Source organism: Dendrobates tinctorius, unplaced genomic scaffold (genome assembly GCF_039654945.1).
Source record: "Dendrobates tinctorius isolate UK_male_01 unplaced genomic scaffold, ASM3965494v1 ptg000216l, whole genome shotgun sequence".
Classification (NCBI taxonomy): domain Eukaryota; kingdom Metazoa; phylum Chordata; class Amphibia; order Anura; family Dendrobatidae; genus Dendrobates; species Dendrobates tinctorius.
The window spans coordinates 3,472,989-3,500,079 of record NW_027361883.1 but is presented as its reverse complement, the minus strand read 5'-3'; the positions used below and the strand labels follow the sequence as shown (position 1 = coordinate 3,500,079).

At 46.5% G+C, this 27,091-nt stretch overlaps 1 protein-coding gene across 1 annotated transcript in view; it reads left to right on the top strand.

Moving 5' to 3' along the window:
- DYSF (dysferlin) overlaps nucleotides 1-22,310 on the top strand; it is a 320,393-nt gene extending 298,083 nt beyond the window's left edge. The window contains exons 50-56 of the mRNA XM_073555076.1: nucleotides 627-722; nucleotides 2,815-2,956; nucleotides 5,193-5,292; nucleotides 7,435-7,613; nucleotides 8,056-8,165; nucleotides 11,452-11,599; nucleotides 17,461-22,310. Of these exons, the coding sequence (XP_073411177.1) occupies nucleotides 627-722; nucleotides 2,815-2,956; nucleotides 5,193-5,292; nucleotides 7,435-7,613; nucleotides 8,056-8,165; nucleotides 11,452-11,599; nucleotides 17,461-17,499 (814 nt within the window). The 3' untranslated portion in view covers nucleotides 17,500-22,310. The remainder of the gene's footprint in view (nucleotides 1-626; nucleotides 723-2,814; nucleotides 2,957-5,192; nucleotides 5,293-7,434; nucleotides 7,614-8,055; nucleotides 8,166-11,451; nucleotides 11,600-17,460) is intronic.
- The last annotated feature ends 4,781 nt before the right edge of the window (nucleotides 22,311-27,091 follow it).

Genomic DNA, 27,091 nt, shown 5'->3' with positions numbered 1-27,091 from the left:
TATGTTTGGAACTGATCATAAGACATACATTTGTCACGAATATGGCTGGAATTTGTCAAAATCAGATTCGGGGACAAAATCTGAAGAAATAAACTCATCTCTATCAGTGATGCCTACTGTGAAGCATGGTCATGCATTGTTGATCCCTACAGGTGATTCCTACAGTGAAGCATGGTGGTGGCTCGGCGATTCCTGCAATGAAGCATGCTAAAGACTTAGTGATCTCTTACAGTGAAGCATGCTGGAGGAAAAGAGATTCCTACAGTGAAGCATGCTGGAGTCAGGGAGTAAATGTGCAATTCTTTGTGAAAGTTTCTCTATTTCATAATAAAATGAGTACTTTAAGAGTGCAGCAATGGCTAGACTCCTAAAATGCTCAGCTTAATATCAGGATTACAGCCTTTCTGACATGGATTCTCAATGTAAGTACACTAGTCTCATCGGGTCTAGGAGATCTATTTAATAATGTATATGATTTGTATTGTGATATCTGAGAACAGATCTGCACTTTGTGACCGCTGCTGTTTAGTGCAGGTGTCTAGTCTGGTGGTTTGGGAGTTTCTGGGCCATTTCTTCTACATTTTGTCATCAGTTTTTTTTTTTTTTATTAATCTCTCTCCCCTCAGGTTCTTCTTACGTTGCATCATTTGGAACACGAGAGACGTCATCCTGGATGACGTCAGTGTCACCGGAGAGAAGATGAGTGACATTTATGTGAAGAGGTGAGGAGCCTGCGTGGCCATCACAATCTGGGGTCCTCCCCAATTTCCCATTATACCCTTCTCACATCATGTAAAGAGTAACTGTTGTTTTAATTTCTATTTCATTATTCAATAGTACAGATGAAAATAATCAACTCTGTAATACGTCTCATCGGACAAACCCGCTTCTGTCTCCTCCTGGACTGAGCTTTCATTCTCAGTTCACTGGTAAAATCTCCATTCAGTGAAGACGTAGCATTACATTACTGAGATAGGAGATGACAGTTTGTGCTTATGAAGTTCTATGTGGATGTGAAAGATGAGAAGGAGGGAGGAGCCAGAGCCAGAGCTCCTCCCTCGTCCTGTCCCCTCTCTTCTACATCGAACTTCATCAGCACTAACTGCCATCTCGGATCTCAGTAATGTAACGTTGCGTCTTCACTGAACACAGATTTTACCTGTGAATTCAGAATGAATGATCAGTGCAAGAGCTCAGAAGAACTCAGTAAATACAGATATAAGAACGAGCTTAATGACTGATTATTAGTTAACTCATTCTGCAGCCTGCAACACAGATTTTTAGCCCAAAATACATGAAGTTAGGTGAAATTGATGGCTTTAAAACATTGATGGCTGATGCTTACCAAGTAGGGCCAGTCATCAGAACCAAGATGTGACCACCGGTCCTGTATCGGAATGTTCGGCCGCGGCTCAGTCCCATTCAGTCTTTTAGCTCTGGAGAATCTCTCTGAACCCACGCGAGGTCCATGGATTGTGAGCTGGTTTCCCTACCTGCATCTCACCAAATAAATGGCGGCTTTCTGGGGGTCAAAGATGCAACTTCTGGACACCAAAATCCCTGCACCATTCCAGGCAGATACATAAAAAGTATTTGCCCCCCTCGGATTCCCCTAGTTATCCTACAAGCCTTGCACCACACTTAGTATAGACATTTTTTGCCCCTCGCTCAGCAAACGTTTGGCAACTTTTCATGAAGGGCATATGGCTGGAGATGCAACGCCATGACCCGAAATTCTGCCAACATCTGTGCACAAGTTTCTGAGATAAAGTTCGGGTGGCGTTTATTCATTAGGTATGGGCACTTCACATCACAAATCGAACACCAAAAATATTCTGTTCACCAGAATATAAAATTTAGTAAAACTGGTAACAAATTGGATTGGTTACAGATCAGTTTTCTCATCTCTAGTCATGGGCATGGCCTAACGGGGGCACATCTCTGCACGTTGCAAATCTGATTATTCTATACAATTTATAAAAGCTTTCTGTAAAGGGAATCCGTCTGCAGGTTTCTGCTATGTAATCTGAAAACAGCATGATGTAAGGGCTGAGAGCCTGATTCCAGTGATGTATCTCTTACTAGGCTGTGTGTTGCTGTTCCTGTAAAATCAGTGTTTTATCAGCAGGAGATTATCACTAGTGGACTAATTGTCTTGTGTCACCTAGTCTATTGCTCTTTGTAACCCCTCCCTCACCACTGATGGGCCAATCAGTGATGTGGGCGGGGTTATACAGAGCTCAGCATTACAAAACGCTGCTAGATTTGCAATAAAGAAAACTGTAATTGTATCACAACGACTGCACCCACTAAAGTAAGTGATACATCGCCGGAATCATGGTCTCTGTCTCTACATCATGCTGCTCTCAGATTGGGTAGCAGAAACCTGGTGGCATAGTCCCTTTAAGGCACACAATCTACATTTTAGATTTGCTCCTGCATGACATAGAGGCTTGTTTTCTCCATGAATTGTAGCGAGCGGCAGACAACCCTTCCGCACAACGCATCCCCCAACTTTACTCCATGTCAGGATTTTCCGATGCCCACAACAGTAGCAAGAGAGTTGGCAGAATGACATGAGACGGGGGCAACCTCCGGTGGAGGGGCGTAGGTTTCTCCGCGCACTTCGGCTTTGAACTCCGCACATATTGAACTGGTTTATAGAACGTTCCATTTACATTCTCCCCGGTATAGGTGCTGCCCGTCCAGATCTCACATGAAAGTAATGCCTTTGTTCCAATGACATGTTGTGCGCGTTATACAAATATACTTCCTCGGGAGGTAAACGCGGCTGTCCTGTTCTCCTTCTCCTAGCTGGCTGATCGGCCACGAAGAAAATAAACAGAAAACAGATGTGCACTACAGGTCTATGGGAGGCGAAGGGAATTTTAACTGGCGCTTCGTGTTCCCGTTTGATTATCTTCCCGCGGAGCAGGTCTGCTCAGTGTCTAAGAAGGTAAGAGCGGCCCAGAAACATGCCGAGCACAAAGCCCGGCTGTCTGACCGGACCGTGGAGCTCTTTGTATGAGAGAATCATCGTGGTGGAGCCACGGGGGATGTTACCTGCACTTATGGGGCCTCCTGTTGACTACATCGTGGTGGAGCCACGGGGGATGTTACCTGCACTTATGGGGCCTCCTGTTGACTACATCGTAGTGAGATCGTGGTCATCACGTTGCCTCGAAATATTATTACAGTAATAAAGTTCCTGTGATCTGTTGACGCGGGATCGGAGTAAGACGATTTGGTTTTGGGCTATAATTTTGTTCTTTACCGGATGGAAAATGTCAAAAGTGACACCTATAGAAGGTAGCTCCTCCGTAAACCAGAGCCTAACCCCGTAACAAGCCTTGCTATATGGTCAGGGATATGAGACAAGCCCAGAATCCACCTACAGACAGCTGTTGTGGGGCTTGTGGTGGAAGCGATGGCCTTGACGTTGGTTTCAGTGAAGGCCTCCATAAGGACAATGGCTGAGAGTCTTATTGGCAAATATCCTTAGGAAAAGTTTGTAGAATTGCTTACAATCCAGAACTTTAACCGGTAAATGCAAGAGGACAAATGATTCATTAATTAGTTTAGATTTTATTATCTAAAAAAAAAAAATCCCCTTTATGGCCCTCTATTTTTCATTTTTTTTCTTTCTTCTCTCCTTGGGAAAAAAAAGTGCACATTTTTTTCCATTTGTTTTCACTAGTGCTACATATAGGAGATAACTAGCCTGTAAGTCAATGTCTGACCCCTAACAAGACTTACAACATGGTCAAGGGAAGTAGCCCAGTCTGACCACCGTTATCAGGCAGCTGTTTCAGGTAGTAGGGCAGATCAGGGTTTGACTGCATGAGATGCCCTCGATGCAGGTTCAGGGGGACGGGGGGCAGCTGAGCATGCAGTGTAAATAATGGAAATGCTCTATGGGAACATTATGGAAATTAGATCTTTCCTGGAGGGAAACTCTCACCAGTGCCATCTAAACGCTAATGACCCTATAAGCTGAAGTGCAAAAACATTAACCATCACAGACGGTCATCTAAAGTCAGCTTCTTTGGGGTACGTACCAAAAAAAGGGCACAAGAATGCAGTCAGTTGTAGCCCTCAGCAACAGCAGAAAATCCCCCAATAACCGATCTCCATCCCTCCGAGCCAGAAGGCCACAGCAAGGGTCAAGGACTAGTGGCCTCCACTACCTGAAGCCAGAGGAGACCCAATCTTGCTTTCAGCAAATTCCCTGTCTGCCACCCAACTAGAACTGGGAGCCGTGTTGGTCGACTCCCCGCCAGAGAGAGGAGAACAAAGGGTTTTCAGGGTGGAGCATAAGCTGATGACGCTCCCCCCTGGCCGATCAGAAGAGAAGTCGTAAGAGAACCACACCATGAGAAGTGGCACATGTGCCGAGGGTGACACCTGTAGGTCTATCCTGTACGTCAGTGACCAACCCTTGCCTTGCCGCATGGCCATGAGTGCAGAGTAGTATTTTACTGGCCCTTGATGCAGCTTTTGAAGGGGACTAGCTCTCCTTAAGGAGACTGGTGAAGTATGGAGCCATTTTGGCATTTCTACATTGGAAAATATATTCTAATTTATTTCTCTCCTTAAAAAAAACAAAATTCAAGGGTTGTAACTTGTAAAGCCTAATGGCAATATTATAAAATAGATCCCAGAAGACTTTCTAGTGTGTATGAGGGCCTGCCTTCTGCACATTCAAGTTCCTTCCTAGATATTCACCTACTATCATTCCAGCCCTTTCTGTGGCAGTAGAGACTTCCTCCCCATGCCACACAGTCGTATCTAGATGAAACACCATACGATTGCATGCTTCCTATATTGGGTGCCTGTAACTCCTCAATGGTCATCTGCTTTGTCATCCTTCTACCGCTGTATGTAAAGGGATTTTTGAAGTTTTTTTTAACAGGCAATACTTTTTGCTTAAAAAAACGTGTCTCCATATAACACTGAGCAAGTTTGTAATTTACAATCTTTACATTCAATATTACTGACGGCTGCCTGGATTCTAATCCTGGTCATTGTTTGTTTATAGCATTGCTGAAAAATAGTTGCACATGCACAAACTAATGCCGCGCGTGCTCAAACTAATGCCGCGCGTACTCAAACTAATGCCGCGCGTGCACAAACTAATGCCGCTCATGCACAATATGAACTCTGTACATATGATTCATGTCTGTCTCCCACAGGAACATTTCTGGAGCATGGACAAGACCGAGAATAAAATTCCCCCGAACCTTATCCTACAAATATGGGACAATGACAAATTCTCTTTTGATGACTATTTGGGTAAGAAACAATAAAGCTGGTGGAGATATAACATCGGATGAAGCCGGGGCACCGGTCCAGACTCCTTTCCAGACGCCTCTCCACGGGGCAGACAAAACATACAGGGCTTAATATGGGCAACATTTCAGCTTTTCCAAGCCTTCTTGTGACTCTGACTTGTGTCCTGTGAAGTTATAGTTGAACCTTGGAGTTTAGTTTACTTAGAGCTAGTCTTAAAAGGCTTGTACCAAGATTGCAACAAAATCGCTTGGGATTCCAATACTCGGACCCCCATGGATCATGAGAAATGTGGTTCCAAGAGCCCTGCTTGAATGGTGGGGCAATGAGGCAAGTGCAGTGTTTCTCCATTCAAAGTCTACGGGACTAATGGAGGTCACCGACTGCCGCACTTAGCTGCCTCTGTCTCAATGGCAATAAAAAGAGAATCTCAGGACCCTTCTCTTGAGTGGGACCCCCACGGGACTCAGGACCCTTCGCATGAGTGGGACCCCCCGTGAGACTCCGGACCCTTCTCATGAGTGGGACCCCCATGGGACTCAGGACCCTTCTCATGAGTGGGACCCCTTGAGTCCTGACCCTTCTCATGAGTGGGACACCCACAGGACTCGGGACCCTTCTCATGAGTGGGACACCAGTGCACAACAAATATCTTTTCTGGGAATCTTGGTGCTTCTTCTTTAACTGACAGATTTATCATAATTTAGGGCGAGGTGGGCAGAGACTAGTTCATTTATTTGATGAGGTTAGTGAGGACAGAGACTTATATGAGGAGGCCTCATGGAGGTCAAAGACTGGAACAGATCTCTATCCTATAGCAGCACAGAGTATTTCTGGAGAGCAATGTGTGGTTCTTGGGACCTCTAGTTGTGCATGTGACTTTACTATAGGCTGGAGAAGTTTCTAAGTTGGCCATAAATGGATTAAATGCACGATTTTTTACGATATTTCTTCTATCTGTATACGGAGGCCATCTTGCTTTTTTCACTTTTGTGTGAGGAGGGAAGGGGGTGTTTTGATCTCGTGCCCTTTCATCTGCCGTCTCTCAGAGAATGGAAGAGATTGTACTCCGCATGCAAAGCCCATTATATGGCGTTCCAGTATGACATCAGGACATCAGGAACCCGGTTTACTTTACCGTTGGGCAGAGGAGAGGGCTGTGTGATTGAACGAGGCTCCGGAGGCACACAACGTGTGGCTTTTGCTGACAGAAGCTCCTTTAATGGCTCGGCCAACTTTTCTTACGCTATGACCGCTGCCTACCATGAAAAAGACAGGCATTTTTATGGGAAGCCGTGCCGACGGGATCCAGCACACATCTGGTTTATGTAGAGCAGCTTATGTGAAGTTGCTTTGAGATTGAACCAAGAAATCAGCGCAGGAACAATATCAAATGTTAATTCCGAGCTAAAGTGATTGTAATTGAGGTTTCTCTAAACAATGGCATCACCGCTCGCCCTCGCTGCCTGCTTCCCTTTTATTGTCTCCGGAGCCAGAGCTACGTCCGGGCGCCGGAGTTGCATTTTGCCATAGAGAAGTAGGGGGATAAGGGTGAGCAGAAGGGGATATAATGTGGAGGGGCCCAAAGTGAGATTTATAGTAGGGTCCCTCAGCTGGTGCCACCACAACTTTACAACTTCCATACCAGCGTAGCTTATGTTTTGGGTAGTCTTCCACCCTATTATCTCTGCCTAAGTCACATCTTTTAATTCAGATAATGTTGGGCCCTTCGCGGGCCTTTGGGCTTAGGTGAATCATGGTTAGTTTTTGCATCTATATTCATTGTAAGGCTGCTATTACACTGTCCATTGAAGGTACAGTGTATATCAGGATGTTTTCCTGACGTGCACCTCCATTGGATGTCACTGTCTTGGTCATAAGCTTCTGCATGGAACAGAGCTGGCTGCAGACTAATCTATATTATACACCAAGAAAAGCGTGATGCAGATGTAAACCAGCCCAATAACGAACATGTCAGTAAATGGGAGTCTAGGGATACTTTGGCACTGGAAGCCTTCCATGCACAGGACACTGCACACACCTTGTAAATTCACCCCAGCGGTTGTCAGAAGCGCCTACTCAACTTCTTATGTTTCTATGCATTAGTGACGTACTGGAAATACATAAATCTCTTTATCTATCCAGGTTCTGTACAGTTGGATCTGAACCGGATGCCGAAACCTGCCAAAACTGCTGAAAAATGTAGCTTGGACCTGCTGGATGAATCCATTTCTGCTGGAAACGTTGTATCTCTGTTTGAGCAGAAGACGGTGAAGGGCTGGTGGCCATGTGCTGGTCTGGACAGAGAACAGAAGTTCCTTGCTGTAAGGATTCACAAAGGGGTTGTGCAGTTTAGAAAACCCATTTTTCCATCCATTGTTTGAGAATACTGAGTTCACCATGGAGGAGGATCCTTTATCGTTTATCCTTAATGGTTGCCGGTTGTGGCAACCGGTGGCCACCTCATCAGGTTGGATGGTGATCCCGAAGGTTGAATTTACCAGATATTTATGTTTCATTGTATGCAAGTGATAGTACCCCATAGTCTACTGTGTCCACAGAGCTTGGACATAACCATGCTATAAATATGGGACATTTCCTCTATAGCAGCAGGAGTCATGATGGAGGAAATGTACTGATACACAATAATCAAAAACGTCAAAGTCTTTGAGATATTGTAGAGCAGGATGAAAGATAGTGGTTGTCATATGCATTCTGTGGATATCTCCTGATATTCTGCCACCATTTATATTTGCTGTCTTTCAGGGGAAGATAGAAATGACTTTAGAGATCATCAATGAACAAGAGCACGAGGAGCGGCCGGCAGGTCATGGCCGAGATGAACCAAATATGAACCCCAAGCTGGAGGACCCCAAGTAAGAATAGCACTAGGGAAAATGGTACAATTAGGTTGGTGGCTCAGTAATGCCACCAGTCTGAAATGTCAATCAGTACAGTGCCCCATGGCAAGAAGGAAGCCTGGATGCAAAGGAGCGGCGCTCTTCTGAAGAATGAAAGTAAGACAACCTCTTTAAGGAAAGCTTAGAGTTCCCTATTTGGGAATATCATCAACCAAACTGGGTAATTGGTGAAATAGTTGATTCGATGTGGCCAAGTATTACATAGGTGACCATTCACTCATGCAGCTTGTTATATCACACTGTGTAACTACCATTATCAATATCAGAGGTTGAGTTCAGCATCCAGATGTCCACCACTATAAGCTAATATTTGAAAAAGAACTGTTCTTAATTTTGATGTAATCTCACATGCAAGCATTACATGGGAAAATTGTGCAAATTATCTCAACTACAGAAGCAAGAAATCTGTCTCTCTAGATCTCGTACAAGTAGCCACCCTGTAAGTCAATTTCTAAAACATATATATAAATAGGGATACTAGCCAAATTTGACATCCATCTGGAGACACCTTTATTGGAGGTCATGCATAGATATCCATCTGTAAATACCTTTTTGGTGATCACATCTAGACATCCATCTGTGGACATCTTTTTTTGTGGTCTAGCCTAGACATCCATCTGTAGACACTTTTTTGGCAGTCATATCTAGTCTTACATCTGTATATACCTTTTTTGTAGCTCATTCCTAGAGGTCCATCTGTAGACACTTTTTTGGTGCTTATCACCCTTAAACAACCATCTGTAGACACCTGTAGATACTTTTTTGTTTATCATGTTTAGAAATCCATATGTAAATACCTTTTTGGTGGTCATGTGTAGAAATCCATCTGTAGACACCTTTTTTGGAGGTCATGTCTAGAAATCCATATGTAGACCTCTTTTATGGTCAAGTCTAGCCATACATCTATAGATACTTTTTTGATGGTCATGCCTAGACGTTCATCTGTAGACACCTTTTTTTGAAGGTCATGTCTAGACATCAATCAGTAGATGCTTTTTTTGGTCATGCTTAGACATCCTTCTCCTTCAGTAGACACCTTTTTTGCTGGTCGTGCCTAGACGTTCAACTGTGCACACCTTTTTTTGAAGGTCATGTCTAGACATCAATCAGTAGATGCTTTTTTTTTTGGTCATGCTTAGACATCCTTCTCCTTCTGTAGACACCTTTTTTGGTGGTCGTGCCTGGACGTTCAACTGTACACACCTTTTTTTGGAAGTCATGTCTAGACATCAATCAGCAGATGCTTTTTTTGGAGGTGATGCCTAGATATCCATCTGTAAACCCTTTTTTTGATAGTCATGTCTAGTTTTCCATCCGTAGACACCTTTGCAGTCATGCCTAGAGATTCATCTGTAGATACCTTTTTTGACAATCTTGTCTAGTCTTCCATCTGTAGACACCGTTTTTGCAGCAATGCCTAGACGCTCCACGTTTTTTGGGGGTCATGCCTAGAAGTGAATCTGTTCACACCGTTTTTGCCAGTCATGTCTTAACATTAGTGATGAGCGAGCATGCTTGGGTGTACTCGGATGATATGTTCAAGTCCCTGTTTCTGCATGTCTTGTGGCTGTTTGAATCCCTAACAAACAAGCAATCCCTGAATATGTTGTGGCTGTCTAACAGCACCTTCCCTCATCACTACTAGACAATCTATCTGTAAAAAACCTTTTTTGGCAGTCATACCTAGACACCTGTTATGGCAGACATGAAAATACATCCTTGCCTTGAAGTTAATCTGTTCACACCATTTTTAGCGGTCATATCTAGATGTCCATCTGTAGACACATTTTTTATGGTCATGCCTAGACATCCCTCTGTAGACACCTTTTTGGTGGTCATGTCTGGACATCAATCAGTAGATGCTTGTTTTTGGAGGTCATGCCTAGAGATCAATCTGTAGATATCTTTTTTGGCAGTCAAGTCTAGTCTTCTACCTGTAGACACCTTTTTGCAGGTCATGCTTAGACATCCTTCTGTAGACACCTTTTTTCAGGTCATAGCTAGATGTCACACTTTTTCTGGTGGTCATGTCTTGAAATAAGTCTGGTCAAACTGTTTATGGTAGTCATGCCTAGACATTAGTGATGGGCAAACATGCTCGGATGATATGTTCAAGTCCCTGCTTCTGCATATTTTGTGGCGGTCAGGCTGAGAATTCCTATCAAACAAGCAATCTTTGCATGTGTTGCGGCTGTCTAGCAACACGTTGCTCATCACTACTAGACATCTATCTGTAGACACCTTTTTTTAGCAGTCATGCCTTGACATCCATATGTAGACACCTTTTATGAATAGAAATCCATGCCTTGACGTCAATCTGTTCACACTGTTTTTAGCGGTCATGTCTAAACATCTGTAGACAGATTTTTTGGGGGTCATGTCTAGACATCCATCAGCAGATGCTTTTTTGGATGTCATGCCTAGATGTTTATCTGTAGACACTTTATTTTGGCGATCGTGACCCTCATCAGAAGTTAGCGGCCTCTGGTGGGTGTTCAGAGTGTTTAATATGGAGAGAAATATTGAAATTAGTTGACATCAAGAAGAAAGAAAATGTTCTCTAGTTCCACCAATGGGTCAGATATTACAGTATTTTTCGGACTATAAGACGCACCAGACCATAAGATGTATTCCAAATTTTGGGGTGGAAAATAGCAAAAAAAAGATTTTTATAAGATGGGGGTTTGTCTTATCGTCCGAATTGAAGGTATCTTACCTGAGGGCCGGTGGTGGTAGAGCGGGGACACAGTAGGCATGGTCCCTTCCTCAGGAAGCCGGCGGCGGCAGAAGTGGGGCAATGCTGCAGTCCCGGGGTATCCCAGCAGTGCAATGCTGCAGGTCCGATGTCGGGGGTGAGGCAGTGCAGAGTGCATTGCGTGGAGCTGGGTCCCTTCCTCAGGATGCCAGCAGCAGAAATGTGTCAATGCTGTGTCCCAGTGCATCATATAGTCCGAAAAATACAGTAAATAACAGGGTAACTCCTTGTAGGTGGCACTAGTGAGCCCCTTCCTTCCTGTCCACCTGCATTTGTGCATTCTTTTTTCCTATGTAGCATTGCCTATAAAACTCTCTACACCAACTGGATCTCTTAATAGAGCATTAAGGTATTAGAGATGGGATACGCCAAAAAATAAGAAAACCTGAAATAAAAAATTCACCACGAATCAGAAAATATTGGTCATATTTTAACACATTAACACAAATATATACATATGGTGAAGTAAACACAATCTGGTTTCAGGCGGCCGGAGACCTCGTTCTTGTGGTTTACATCTCCGTACAAGACCCTGAAGTACATCCTGTGGAGGAGATACAGATGTCTCATCCTCGTCTTCCTCATTCTCTTCATCTTGCTGCTGTTCCTTGGAATCTTCCTTTACTCGTTCCCGGTAAGAAGCTGTTTTCCTGCTTAGAGTCCATCATTGACACAGTACAGTGAGATGAAAGTAGTTGCCATCAGCCACCAGCTATTAATGTTATGTGCTCATAGCCATGTAAGGGGGACACAGCAGTTTGATAAAACTCCGTACAGACAGACTAAGAGCTAAATATATGATTATCGGAGGTCCGGTCGCTGGGTACCACCAATACTGAGACTAAGGCCCCCATGTTCCTGCGGTCATCTCCATGTCATTCACACAGAGGACTTTGATACCTCAGTTATTGGGATCAGTGGTGATTCCAATGGTTGGACGCACAATAATCATACCTTCATCACCAATCCTTTAGATAGCTGATAAAGAATTTTTATTTGGGGAAAATTGAATAAACCTTCATCCATATTTATCACCTCCATATTTAGGCAAATCCTATGACTAGGTCAACATTTTAGATACTCAGGTCAAATGTCATGCTGAATCATTTGGTGGTTGGATCTTACCGAATCTCTGCAGCACCTTAAAACAATTGATTAAGGCGCGGAGAGTCGAGTCCCTAAAAATCCATCTTGGTCAAAATAAGAAAACTTCCCAAGCATTAAGAGGTAACATTACAGCTGCCTTAAGCTGAAGAGGAGAGGAGGAACAGAATAAGAGAGAGGCAGAGATACAAATTGTTCATTGCTGGTTCTAGTGTTTGTCCCATCCCAGTGCTGAATTCACAGATACACTGCTTAGTACTTATGCATAATGTCCTCCCTGTTATTGCTTTCTAGTATGTGTTTTAGCTCAATCCAGAGTTGAATTCACAGATACATTGTTCCATACTGCTGTGTAATCTCCTCTATGGTACAGCTTGTCTCACCCCTGTGGAAGAGTCAAATCTACACTGCTCAGTACTGTTGTATAATGTCCTCCATTCTTCTTCTGCCACTGAACATGTAATACATAGATGCAGAAGAGGAGGAATACATCATGTCTGTGTGTGCTGTGAATGGGAGACATCATAGCAGCTAGTCTCCTCCCACTAGCTCAGAGACAACTGAGTATCGGAGACAAAGAATACATAGGTGAAAAATGCAACAAACGAGTCATGTAATGGGTAGAAAATGTGTTATTCTTCATGTACACACAGAACAGCTGAATCTGAAGAGTCACCTGTAACATGAAGAGGTTTCCCAGCGTATAAAAATTATGGCTAAACATTCGTTAAATAGTAATTTACCAATCTTTTCTTCTTGGATTGACTCTGGTGCCCCTATATTCTGGTAACCTCGCCAGTTCCAGGTCTCTACTGCTGTTCCTCCAGTTCCAGGCCTCTACTGCTGCTCCTCCAGTTCCAGGCCTCTACTGCTGCTCCTCCAGTTCCAGGCCTCTACTGCTGTTCCTCCCAGTTCCAGTCCTCTCCTTTCGTACCTCCAGTTCCAGGCCTCTACTGCTGTTCCTCCAGTTCCAGGCCTCTACTGCTGTTCCTCCAGTTCCAGGCCTCTACTGCTGCTCCTCCAGTTCCAGGCCTCTACTGCTGCTCCTCCAGTTCCAGGCCTCTACTGCTGTTCCTTCCAGTTCCAGGCCTCTCCTTCTGTACCTCCAGTTCCAGGCCTTTACTGCTGTGCCTCCAGTTCCAGGCCTCTACTGCTGTGCCTCCAGTTCCAGGCCTCTACTGCTGTGCCTCCAGTTCCAGGCCTCTACTGCTGTTCCTCCAGGTCCAGGCCTGTAGTGTTATTCCTCCAGTTCCAGGACTTTACTGCTGTTCCTCCAGTTCAAGGCCTCTACTGCTGGTCCTCCAGTTCCAGGCCTCTACTGCTGTGCCTCCAGTTCCAGGCCTCTACTGCTGTGCCTCCAGTTCCAGGCCTCTACTGCTGTGCCACCAGTTCCAGGCCTCTACTACTGTGCCACCAGTTCCAGGCCTGTAATGCTGTGCCTCAAGTTCCAGGTCTGTACTGCTGTTTTTCCAGTTCCAGGCCTCTACTTCTGTTCCTCCAGTTCCAGGCCTCTACTGCTGTCCCTCTAGTTCCAGTTCTCTACTGCTATTCCTCCAGTTCCAGGCCCCTACTGCTGTGCATCCAGTTCCAGGCCTCTTCTTCTGTCCCTCCAGTTCCAGGACTCTGCTTCTGTTCTTCAGTTCCAGGCCTCTACTTCTCTTCCTCCAGTTCCAGGCCTCCACTGCTGTTCCTCCAGTTTCAGGCCTCTACTGTTGTTCCTCCAGTTCCAGGCCTGTACTGTTGTTCCTCCAGTTCCAGGCCTCTACTGCTGTTCCTCGAGTTCCAGGCCTCTACTGCTGTTCCTCAAGTTCCAAGCCTCTACTGCTGTTCCTCAAGTTCCAGGCCTCTACTGCTGTGCCACCAGTTCCCGGCCTCTATTGCTGTTTCTCCAGTTCCAGGCCTCTACTTCTGTTTCTCCAGTTCCAGGCCTCTACTTCTGTTCCTCTAGTTCCAGGTCTCTACTGCTGTCCCTCTAGTTCCAGGTCTCTACTTCTATTCCTCCAGTTCCAGGCCTCTACTGCTGTGCCTCTAGTTCCAGGCCTCTACTTCTGTTCCTCCAGTTCCAGGCCTCTACTGCTGTTCCTGAAGTTCGAGGCCTCTGCTGCTGTTCCTCCAGTTCCATGCCTCTGCTTTTGTCTCTCCAGTTCCAGGCCTTTACTTCTGTTACTCCAGTTCCAGGCCTCTACTGCTGTGCCTCCATATCCAGGCCTCTACTTTTGTCCCTCCAGTTCCAGGCCTCTACTTCTGTCCCTCCAGTTCCAGGCCTTTACATCTGTCCGTCCAGTTCCAGGCCTTTACATCTGTTTGTCCAGTTCCAGGCCTCTACTGCTGTTCCTCCAGTTACAGGCCTCTACTTCTGTTCCTCCAGTTCCAGGCCTCTACTGCTGTCCCTCTAGTTCCAGTTCTCTACTGCTATTCCTCCAGTTCCAGGCCCCTACTGCTGTGCATCCAGTTCCAGGCCTCTTCTTCTGTCCCTCCAGTTCCAGGACTCTGCTTCTGTTGTTCAGTTCCAGGCCTCTACTTCTCTTCCTCCAGTTCCAGGCCTCCACTGCTGTTCCTGAAGTTCGAGGCCTCTACTGCTGTTCCTCCAGTTCCAGGCCTCTACTGCTGTTCCTCCAGTTTCAGGTCTCTACTGTTGTTCCTCCAGTTCCAGGCCTCTACTGCTGTTCCTCCCAGTTCCAGGCCTCTCCTTCTGTACCTCCAGTTCCAGGCCTCTACTGCTGTTCCTCCCAGTTCCAGGCCTCTCCTTCTGTACCTCCAGTTCCAGGCCTCTACTGCTGTTCCTCCAGTTCCAGGCCTCTACTGCTGTGCCTCCAGTTCCAGGCCTCTACTGCTGTGCCTCCAGTTCCAGGCCTCTACTGCTGTGCCTCCAGTTCCAGGCCTCTACTGCTGTTCCTCCAGGTCCAGGCCTGTAGTGTTATTCCTCCAGTTCCAGGAGTTTACTGCTGTGCCTCCAGTTCCAGGACTCTACTGCTGTGCCTCCAGTTCCCGGCCTCTATTGCTGTTTCTCCAGTTCCAGGCCTCTACTTCTGTTTCTCCAGTTCCAGGCCTCTTCTTCTGTCCCTCCAGTTCCAGGACTCTGCTTCTGTTCTTCAGTTCCAGGCCTCTACTTCTCTTCCTCCAGTTCCAGGCCTCCACTGCTGTTCTTGAAGTTCGAGGCCTCTACTGCTGTTCCTCCAGTTTCAGGCCTCTACTGTTGTTCCTCCAGTTCCAGGCCTGTACTGTTGTTCCTCCAGTTCCAGGCCTCTACTGCTGTTCCTCCAGTTCCAGGCCTCTACTGCTGTTCCTCAAGTTCCAAGCCTCTACTGCTGTTCCTCAAGTTCCAGGCCTCTACTGCTGTGCCTCCAGTTCCCGGCCTCTATTGCTGTTTCTCCAGTTCCAGGCCTCTACTTCTGTTTCTCCAGTTCCAGGCCTCTACTTCTGTTCCTCTAGTTCCAGGTCTCTACTGCTGTCCCTCTAGTTCCAGGTCTCTACTGCTGTTCCTCCAGTTCCAGGCCTCTCCTTCTGTTCCTCAAGTTCCAGGCCTCTACTGCTGTTCCTCAAGTTCCAGGCCTCTACTGCTGTGCCTCCAGTTCCCGGCCTCTACTGCAGTGCCTCAAGTTCCAGGCCTCTACTGCTGTGCCTCCAGTTCCAGGCCTCTATTGCTGTTTCTCCAGTTCCAGGCCTCTACTTCTGTTTCTCCAGTTCCAGACCTCTACTTCTGTTCCTCTAGTTCCAGGCCTCTACTGCTGTCCCTACAGTTCCAGGTCTCTACTGCTGTCCTTCTAGTTCCAGGTCTCTACTGCTATTCCTCCAGTTCCAGGCCTCTACTGCTGTGCCTCCAGTTCCAGGCCTCTACTTCTGTTCCTCCAGTTCCACGCCTCTACTGCTGTTCCTGAAGTTCCAGGCCTCTACTTTTGTCTCTCCAGTTCCAGGCCTTTACTTCTGTTACTCCAGTTCCAGGCCTCTACTGCTGTGCCTCCATATCAGGCCTCTACTTTTGTCCCTCCAGTTCCAGGCCTCTACTTCTGTCCCTCCAGTTCCTGGCCTTTACATCTGTCCGTCCAGTTCCAGGCCTCTGCTGCTGTTCCTCCAGTTCCATGCCTCTGCTTCTGTCTCTCCTGTTCCAGGCCTTTACTTCTGTTACTCCAGTTCCAGGCCTCTACTGCTGTGCCTCCAGATCCAGGCCTCTACTTTTGTCCCTCCAGTTCCAGGCCTCTACTGCTGTGCCTCCAGTTCCAGGCCTCTACTTCTGTTCCTCCAGTTCCAGGCCTCTACTGCTGTTCCTGAAGTTTGAGGCCTCTGCTGTTGTTCCTCCAGTTCCATGCCTCTGCTTTTGTCTCTCCAGTTCCAGGCCTCTACTTCTGTCCCTCCAGTTCTAGGCCTTTACATCTGTCCGCCGTCCAGTTCCAGGCCTCTGCTGCTGTTCCTCCAGTTCCATGCCTCTGCTTTTGTCTCTCCAGTTCCATGCCTCTACTTCTGTCCCTCCAGTTCCAGGCCTTTACATCTGTCCCTCCAGTTCCAGGCCTCTGCTGCTGTTCCTCCAGTTCCATGCCTCTGCTTTTGTCTCTCCAGTTCCAGGCCTTTACTTCTGTTACTCCAGTTCCAGGCCTCTACTGCTGTGCCTCCAGATCCAGGCCTCTACTTTTGTCCCTCCAGTTCCAGGCCTCTACTTTTGTCCCTCCAGTTCCAGGCCTCTACTGCTGTGCCTCCAGTTCCAGGCCTCTACTTCTGTTCCTCCAGTTCCAGGCCTCTACTGCTGTTCCTGAAGTTCGAGGCCTCTGCTGCTGTTCCTTCAGTTCCATGCCTCTGCTTTTGTCTCTCCAGTTCCAGGCCTCTACTGCTGTGCCTCCAGATCCAGGCCTCTACTTTTGTCCCTCCAGTTTCAGGCCTCTACTTCTGTCCCTCCAGTTCCAGGCCTCTACTTCTGTCCCTCCAGTTCCAGGCCTTTACATCTGTTTGTCCAGTTCCAGGCCTCTACTGCTGTTCCTCCAGTTACAGGCCTCTACTTCTGTTCCTCCAGTTCCAGGCCTCTACTGCTGTTCCTCCAGTTCTGTACTTAGAACATTTTGTGTGCCATCGCTTGACCCCTGTTGGACAACCCCTCTATTTATGAACAGAGAAGTGGTTAGTTTAGGTATTGACATTAGATCAATGCATAAAATACAGGAGAATGACCCAAATCAGGTTGGTTTTCCACACTTTCATTCCCATCTACTATGAATAGGAAGTATGGAGAGTGAACAAGTGTTGAGCTCTCCATACCTGACATTGGCAGGATGGAGAACTTGAACGAGTACCATCCACCACATTAGTCCCAATACACTTTTTTAGCAAGAAGCCATCTCTATCTATGTCTCTGCCATGTGATTCTCCATGCACAATTATGATTTACCATTTTTTCTCTTTCAGAACTACGCTGCCATGAAACTGGTGAAGCCGTTCAGTTAAACTGCTGCAGAGCGAGTGTGTGCTGACCACTACTGTGCCCAACCTGGAACCTCAGCCCTGGAAACCCCTGTGACACTGCTGTGCGGAATGTATCATAGACATAAGCCCGCCTAAGAGATATCTACCACATGAGCTACAAGTAGAGTCCCTCTGCATCACAGCTTATTAGGTCAGCCATCATCTCATCATCCAGATTTCCAGAAATATCCAGATTTTCATAAAATTATGGAATCTTTTGAAGATGATAGTCCACCACCTACTTTCTGACATGCTCAAGTCATTCTGCCTAGTATCTATACATGGTATACAGGGGGAAGTATTTGTAGGTCATTGCACGAATAATTCTTCGATGCATATTTCTTTTTCATTGTAGCAGGTCTTGAGGCAGTTGCCAACTTTGCAGCTCGTAATGCTATGTCTTTGCCCCCCATGGCCTCTGTTATTAACGTTATAGGATCAATGAGATTTAATTAGAGAAAAAAATGGTATCATGAAGCTGCAGTCGTCTGTAAAAATAATTTGCTTTCATCAGAATTATAAGTAAGAGCGGCCAGAAATGTTGGCAGTGGCAGTGCCCAAGGATGTAGTCTCCCCAGCTCTGGTTGCCCACCTATGTGGCCACCATGCGCTCAGTGTCTCACTTGATGATGTTACTGAGATCTACTGTATCTGGTAATGTAGAAACAAGGCCAGTGTAAACCATTGAGAGTCATCTTCTTCTAGTGGCATGGCCTGGTTGACATACCGGGGTTGGGCACTGCCAAGCCTTTCTTCTCTCTGGCCACAAGTTTAGTAGAAATTCTTCCTTGAGACAAAGACCTGAGTTAATTAATATGAGACAGATTGGTTGCTAGTGCTTCAGAGCCTGACAATCCAGTCAATAAAGTCAGAACTTTTGGCCATGAATCCTTACCGAATGCTAGATCCTAAATGAATCCAAACTTGATTGGCTCCATGCCGTTCCAAATCTCAATTTGTGTTATCGGTGACATTTTTAGTAGTAGTACATCAATGTTGAGATCATCGTTGGCCAAGGAATGACTCTAGAAACTCAACTTTTCCATTGCTGAAGCTGCCATCTTGCCATGATCTATGACTTAATAGCTGGCATGTTTCATCACTTATCATATTATATTATTATATCAGATATGAATGTACTATCGGTCATTTCCGAAGTCTTTACATACAATGCAGCATGTGATTCTTCATCCCTTAGATTTTATATTTTCTTCACTGTGCCTTATAGACTGTGCCAGTCTATCTTCCACGCTTAGCTCTCATTATATACATTTTATTAGGATTTATTCCTCGAGTTTACATGTAGTGATGCAGTTTGCAGTGTTATAATTCATTTCAGCTACAATGGCTGTTCCAATATCTCAGGAAGGAGTTGTAATTTGCTGATATGATCAGTATTAGTCTACTTTTTACATTTTCATGTGCCTTTATGCTGCACTTTACTTTGATATTTTATTCTTAAAGTTCTTCCATAAGGTCTTTACATATACAGATTGGCAGAAATAATAATCAACAATGCAAAGAAATGGCTATTTTCATCAATTCTTTTGGCATCTATAGACATGAAGCCTTTCGGCAGTTCTTAATAATAAAGACCTTCTGCACTCTAGATATCCAGAATCAAGAGCCCAAGTCCATCCCAGGCTGCAGGAATAAAATGCTAGTCACTCTTGGCGACAGCAATCAACAAAGTCAAATCAGTCCAAATTGAATGTCATAGTTTATCCCGCGACATCAATATAGTCAGAATCGCCTGATTCATGTTTCGCCTTCATCTTTTTCAGTGACATCAACAAAGTCACATCTGCCTGACCTAAGTTTTGTCTTCAGTATCTCCCTGAACTTCAGTGAGGTCAGCGCGACTCACGTTTTGCCTGTAGTTTCTTCTGTTATATCAAGAGAGTTCTGGTAGAACTCATCCTGAAACAATTGTGCCCATGAATTCAACTTTATCCTTCTGCTTTTTCTGGGGCATCAATATACGTAAGTCTAATCAGCAGTACTCAAGTTTCTCCTTTGGCTTCTTCTGGGGCATCTAGTAACATCACAAAACAATCACTGACCTCAGGTAGACCAGTCAAAGAAAACACTGCGGCAGCCGGAAAAGGCGCTCAATCAGTGAAATCCTAGGTACAATGCTCCCTGGGAAATATGAATATGCAAATAAAGTCCGTGGAGCCTCATTTAAGAGTCTCAAACACGGGACTAGCCAGATCTTCCTCCAGGGAAGGACCCAGCCAAGGGGTGGCTCCTTTCGGAAACCACCATTGCCACCATATTAAGTGGCCCTTTAAGTCAATATCCAGCTCTTTACGAGTTTACAGATATGACAAGGGAAATACCAAGGCCAGGTATCCATCCACAGACAGCTGTTTCGGGGTGTTGCCCCTCATCAGTGTGGGCATTTTAAATCGGGCATCTAGTAAGGCAGATCAGCTGGACTCAAGTTTATCTCCCTAGGCTTCTTCTGGGGCATCAACAAGTAAAAATATATATACACTGCTCAAAAAAAAATAGAGGGGACACTTAAACAACAGAATATAACTCCAAGTAAATCAAACTTCTGTGAAATCAAACTGTCCACTTAGGAAGCAACACTGATTGACAATCAATTTCACATGCTGTTGTGCAAATGGAATAGACAACAGATGGAAATTATTGGCAATTATCAAGACACCCTCAATAAAGGAGTGGTTCTGCAGGTGGGGACCACAGACCACATCTCAGTACCAATGCTTTCTGGCTGATGTTTTGGTCACTTTTGAATGTTGGTTGTGCTTTCACACTCGTGGTGGCATGAGATGGACTCTGCAACCCCCACAAGTGGCTCAGGTAGTGCAGCTCATCCAGGATCGCACATCAATGCGATCTCTGTGTCAAGAAGTTTTGCTGTGTCTGACAGCATAGTGTCCAGAGGCTGGAGGCGTTACCAGGAGACAGGCCAGTACACAAGGAGATGTGGAGGGGGCCGTAGGAGGGCAACAAACCAGCTGCAGGACCACTACCTCTGCCTTAGTGCAAGGAGGAACAGGAGGAGCACTGCTGCCAGAGCCCTGCAAAATGACCTCCAGCAGGCCACAAATGTGCATGTGTCTGCACAAACGGTTAGAAACCGACTCCATGTGGATGGTCTGAGGGCCCGATGTCCACAGATGGGGGTTGTGGTCACAGCCCAACACCGTGCAGGATGCTTGGCATTTGCCACAGAACACCAGGATTGGCAAATTCGCCACTGGCACCCTGTGCTCTTCACAGATGAAAGCAGGTTCACACTGAGCACATGTGACAGACGTGACAGAGTTTGGAGACGCCGTGGAGAGCGATCTGCTGCCTGCAACATCCTTTAGCATGACTGGTTTGGCAGTGGGTCAGTAATGGTGTGGGGTGGCTTTTCTTTGGAGGGCCGCACAGCCCTCCATGTGCTCGCCAGAGGTAGCCTGACTGCCATTAGGTACTGAGATGAGATCCTCAGACCCCTTGTGAGACCATATGCTGGTGCGGTTGGCCCCGGGTTCCTCCTAATGCACGACAATGCCAGACCTCATGTGGCTGGAGTGTGTCAGCAGTTCCTGCAAGATAAAGGCATTGAAGCTATGGACTGGCCTGCCTGTTTCCCAGACCTGATTCCGATTGAGCACATCTGGGACATCATGTCTTGCTCCATCCACCACTGTCACGTTGCACCACAGACTGCCCAGGAGTTGGCGGATGCTTTAGTCCAGGTCTGGGAGGAGCGATTACTCAGGAGACCATCCGCCGCCTCTTCAGGAGCAGGCCCAGGCATTGAACAGTAGGAAGGTCATACAGGCACGTGGAAGCCACACACAATACTGAGCATCTTTTCCTTGTCATGAGGCATTTCCACTGAAGTTGGATCAGCCTGTAATTTGATTTTCCACTTTGATTTTGAATATCATTCCAAATACAGACCTCCATAGGATATTCATTTTGATTTAAATTTATAATTGTTATGTTTTATTGTTCTGAACACATCCACTATGCAATGAATACAAATTTTTGCAACTGGAATATTTCATTCAGAGATATCTAGGATGTGGTATTTTAGTGTTCCCTTTATTTTTTTGAGCAGTGTACTTTTTTGCTGTGTCTTTGGGCTAGTTCTTTTGTTAGACAATATAGGGGCTGTGAAATGCAGCGGGGCATTGCTTCTGGCCGAGTGCAATTCAGTTTTTATTTCTAGAGTCTGGGATGGTCTTGGACTCTTGGTCATGCACCTTTGATGAAGAGATAGAAATAGAGGTTTTCCCGGATGCTTCCTAATTTTAAATGGGGGGGGGGCTGAAGTATCAGTCACAGCCTCAACACAATGTATTGCGCTGTGTCAAGAAGGATAGAAAATCAGTATTAAAGTCCCCCAAACTCCTTTAAAGTACATGTCAATGAAACAAAAAGATAGAGTTTTGAGGAATTCTCATGTAGACATTTCACATAAAACTGCCCTCTTTGCATTTTGATCATGTTTGGAAAACCTAATAAGCCTTGGATTTCAGCTCATTGCTGATTGTATCAGAATATCATCTAGGCGGTCTGGTATGTAGCTACGTGACAGTATTCTACATGCATCATTTGTGTTTGTTTTCTCATATTATAAGAACTTTTGGGATTTTGATCCCTCAGGTGGCATAAATGGATTATTTTGCAATAAAAGCCTTATGTTGCACTGAAGTCCCTTTATCTCGGTGATAACAGGGAAGAGAAATAACATTGATCAGAATCAGGAACAATATGTGAATGCAATAAAGTGAATTGAACTCACTGTAATTAAGGAGAAATGTTTGTCTGTTTGTTCTTTGAGTGATTGTAATGGGGTGGCTCTAGCCTCGGTGAGCCACAAGGGAGAATTAAGGGTCAAATCCGGACTACAGTGAACTCCCCTCACCATACTCCTGGATTGTTAAAGATAAGTACCCACCTCCAGAGAAGACAGTAAAAAAATGTAATCTACCTATCACGGGGTCCTTCTCTGGTATCACACAATCAACAGAGCAAGCGAAGAGTGAACAATTCCAAGACCTTTATTCAGGCAAAAATACGAAAAGGTCCATATTCAGTCCACCACACAAAGGATAAGATAGTCCAGAATAAGAATGCAGTCCAGTATCAGGATAAAATGTCCAGGGAAACGAGATTCCAAAACTCTAGCACCAGGGGATAAAATGGGTCCTTCTCTCTCTGAAGTGCTGTCTGAACACGATCCTGTCCACACCGGAACTGACTGTCCAGCTGCTGTTCTCCCCACCCCCTTCCTTGTCCAGGGGTAGTCAAACAAGCTGGGGCGGTTTCATGGCCTCCCAGAGGAGAACAAAGGGTCTTCGGGTTTAATGCACTACAGTGGGTCATCAAGAGACAGATACAGTGAGGCTGTAGACTTACAATGTAATAAGAAAAACACTATGAAAATAACTGAAATAGAAAAATAGGAATATACAAAAAATGATATCCACATAACATATCACACCATCACAACCTCTCCCCCCCATAATAAGTAAGCACGCCATGAGGTCTACACAGACCTCTGGCCTGCTCACTTTAGTCCACATTGCTCAGTTATTTATAATTCCTTGTACAGTGGCAGGGGTAGGTCGGTCTGGGGAGCCTATGGTTCTTCTTGTCGAGACAGTCCATCGGCGTTCTGGTGTTGGCTTCCTCGCTTGTATTGGATGGAGAAGCTGTAGGGTTGTAAGGACAAGCTCCACCGCAGCAATCTTCCATTGTCCCCTGATACGTGATTCAGCCATGTGAGGGGGTTGTGGTCTGTAACAATCGTAAAGTCTCTGCCATACAAGTATGGCTGCAATTTTTTTTAGCGCCCATACGATGGCAAGGCACTCCTTTTCAATAGTGGCATAGGCAGCTTCCCGATCCAGTAGTTTCCGACTGGCAAAAGCAACAGGATGTTCTTCGCTGGCGGCGTTCACTTGGCTAAGTACTGCCCCAATCCCAAAGGTGGATGCATCTGTCTGCACGAGGAACCTGCGTTTATAATCCGGGGCAGCCAAGACAGGAACAGTGACGAGGGCAGTCTTTAATGCTGAAAAGGCATCCTCGCATGCCGTCGTCCACGTCACATTCCTAGGCATGTTCTTGCGGGTCAGGTCGGTTAGGGGCTTGGCCAAGGTGCTGAAGTTAGAAACAAATTTGCGATAGTAACCAGCAGTTCCTAAAAATGCAAGTACCTGCTTTTTAGTCTGGGGTCTACACCAGTTGCTAATGGCTTCCACCTTGGCAGGCTCAGGCCTTAGTGTCCCACCCCCTACTCTATGCCCAAGGTACTGCACCTCAGCCATCCCTATTTGGCACTTATCAGGGCGAATGGTCAGTCCTGCAGTAAGGATACAGTCCAGCACTATGCCCAAGTGTTTAAGATGTTCCTCCCAGGTTGTGCTAAAAATGGCGATGTCGTCTAAGTAAGCACAGGCAAAGTCCTTACATTGTTGTAACAGTCGATCCACCAGTCTCTGGAAAGTAGCGGGGGCAGTTTTCATCCCAAAGGGCATTCCCAGGAACTCATAAAGCCCAAATGGAGTAATGAAGGCTGAGCGCTCCCGAGCGTCCTCTGTTAGGGGTATCTGCCAGTACCCCTTGCTCAAGTCTAACGTGGTCACAAATTGGGCACTGGCCAAACGATCCAATAGATCATCAATCCTGGGCATGGGATAAGCATCACTCTTGGTGGCATCATTTAGTCGTCTGTAATCAGCGCAGAATCGTGTTGTACCATCCTTCTTGGGGACCAGGACGACAGGAGAGGCCCAAGAACTGTGAGATGGCTGAATAACTCCCAGTTGTTTCATCTCCTCCAGTTCGTTCTTTATCATGCCTTGAACAGCCTCTGGAACCCGGTAGGCAGCCTGCTGGATGGGGCGTTGTCCGGGGGTTTCCACATGGTGGCTGGTGAGAGTAGTCTTCCCCGGCTTTGAGGAGAAAGCAGCAGCCCTCGGCCTTAGTACGGCGACAATACCGTCCTTTTGTATATCCGATAAATGGGAGCCCAGGGGCACTTGTTCCAGTGATCCTCCCGCTTGGGCAACCTGGAGGAGATCTGGGAGATACTCGTCGTCGGCGGTATCACTAGGGGGGTGGCAGACAGCTAGAACAGGCTGAGATTGGTCGTGGTGGTCTTTCAGCATGTTAATGTGGACGGCTTTCTGTCGTCGACCACTAGAGTCCAGGGCAATAACATAGTGTCATTAATTTTCTTGACAACCTGATAAGGGCCTTCCCACACTGCTTGAAGCTTGTTGGCAGGGGAAGCAGTAATCATGAGCACTTGCTGTCCTTCCATAAATTCCCGGTTCCTGGCATTACGGTCATACCAGGTTTTTTGTCTGGACTGGGCCATTCGCTGATGTTCTTTAGCGAAGGTAGCTAGCTGGGCGAGACGGTCTCTGAGCTCTAGAACATAGGGAACGATGGGCATTCCGGTATCTGAGAGGTCTCCCTCCAAATGTTCTTTCAGAAGAGTGAGAGGCCCATGGACCTTCCAGCTAAACAGTAGTTCGAAGGGAGAGAACCCTGTGGACTCTTGGGGAACCTCCCGATAGGCGAAGAGGAGATGTGGCAAGTACATTTCCCAGTCTTTTTCAATGTCAACAAAAGCCCTCAGCATATTTTTTAGGGTTCCATTAAAGCGTTCACATAGTCCGTTGGTCTGCGGGTGGTATGGGGTGGTGCGTATGGCTCGAACACCACAGGTATGCCATAGGAACTGGACCAGATCTGACATGAACTGAGTGCCTTGATCCGACAATATTTCACTAGGAAACCGTACCCGGGTAAAGATGGTAACAAGGGCCTCGGCTACCTTTACTGCTGTAATACTGGACAGGGCCACAGCTTCAGGATACCTAGTGGCATAGTCCACCACGGTCAGGATATATTTTTTCCCCGACCTGCTGGGGTGGGCCAGAGGACCTATGATGTCGACGGCTACACGTTGAAATGGTTCCTCAATTATGGGCAGGGATTGCAGGGGTACCTTATGTCGAGCTCCTGGATGCCGCATTCGCTGACACACATCGCAGGTGCGGCAATAATGGGCTACCGACTGCGAGAAAGCCGTCCAGTAAAAACTTTTGGTGAGTCTGTTTTCAGTCCTTTTTCTCCCTTGATGCCCAGCCAAGGGGATGTCATGGGCCAGTTGAAGTAGCTGTGTCCTGTACTTCTGAGGGACAATGAGTTGCCTGGTCATTGCGTCAGGGTTGCCCTGGTCACTGCCCTTTGTTACACGATAATACAGTCCATTTTCTCAAGTGAAGCCATCCCCATTATCTCCCATGTGCCCAGTTTCTGCCTTTCGCCTAAGGGCTGCTAAGGTAGTGTCACCCTCTATTTCTCTCCTAAACTCCTCTCTGTCCCAAGACTCTTCCAATGTAGTAGCAGCGAAAGTATTTCTTACCGACTCTGATGCGGTTCGTGGTGGTTGCTCCCCGGTGGGGTCCGGATGACATAGTGCTTGAAGGGCCTGTAGTCGGGTGACTGCTCCCACAAATTGGCACTGTAACTTCCCAATGTCGTTCCCAAGGAGGATATCTGCAGGAAGTCCTCCCATAACTCCAATCCAACACAGTTTTTCTCCACAGCCATAATCAAAACGCACAGAAGCTCGCTGTATATATTTGCGGGCACTCCCCGCCAGGACAATGGGTATTCCCGGACCCTGGTAAATTGCCTCGGGTCGAACCACACGGGGTCAGCGATAGTCAAGAATGCCCCAGTGTCTCTAAATCCTGACACTTTGTATCCATCAATAAAGACATCCTGCAGGTGGCGCTGCCGTTACTCTGAGTAGCTAAAGGACAGAGGCCTGGAGTGCTTACACTCTAGGAGGGTTATCTATGGTGCCGTGGTTGGTGGTCCACTCTGGTGGGGGTGGTGGTAGCTCTTCCTCAGGTGTGGTGGAATGTACAAGATGCACTGGACGAGGTGGGGCTCCCTCCGAATCCTGGAGGGACAGCCAGACTGCAAATGTCTAGGTTGCCCACACCCATAACACCTCCTCTCTGTGATACCCCCAGGTCGTGGTCGGAACTGTTGGGGTCTAGGATTGTGAGGCGTGATTGTCATTGGCTTGCGACTAGGTGGAAGGGCAGATATAATTGGAGGGGGACGGGGTGCGGGAGCAGGCCGTGGTTCCATTGTCCAGAAGCCTCCTCCATTGCGGCCGGATAGTAAGGGCTTCATCGGCCAGGGCTGCAGCTCTATCCACGGTACACGGCGTGCGCTCCCGGACCCATTCCCGTACCTCTGCAGGGCACTTGGCAAGAAATTGTTCTATAAGGAACGCCTGTATAACATCTTCCACAGTAAAGGCGTTTTCTGCTTCCAGCCATCTCCGACATGCCACGGACATCTTATGTGCATACATCCTAAACGATCCCCCCGTGGCGCATGGGAGGTCTCTGAACTTTGCCCTATATGAGTCTGGGGTGATAGCATGGTAATCCAGGATAGTCCGCTTTACAATGTTATAATCCCGGTTCCGCAGTGCATCAGTGGTTCGGTAAGCCTCCGCCATGCTTCTGTTCAGGAGCCCCACTAACAAACGCATCCA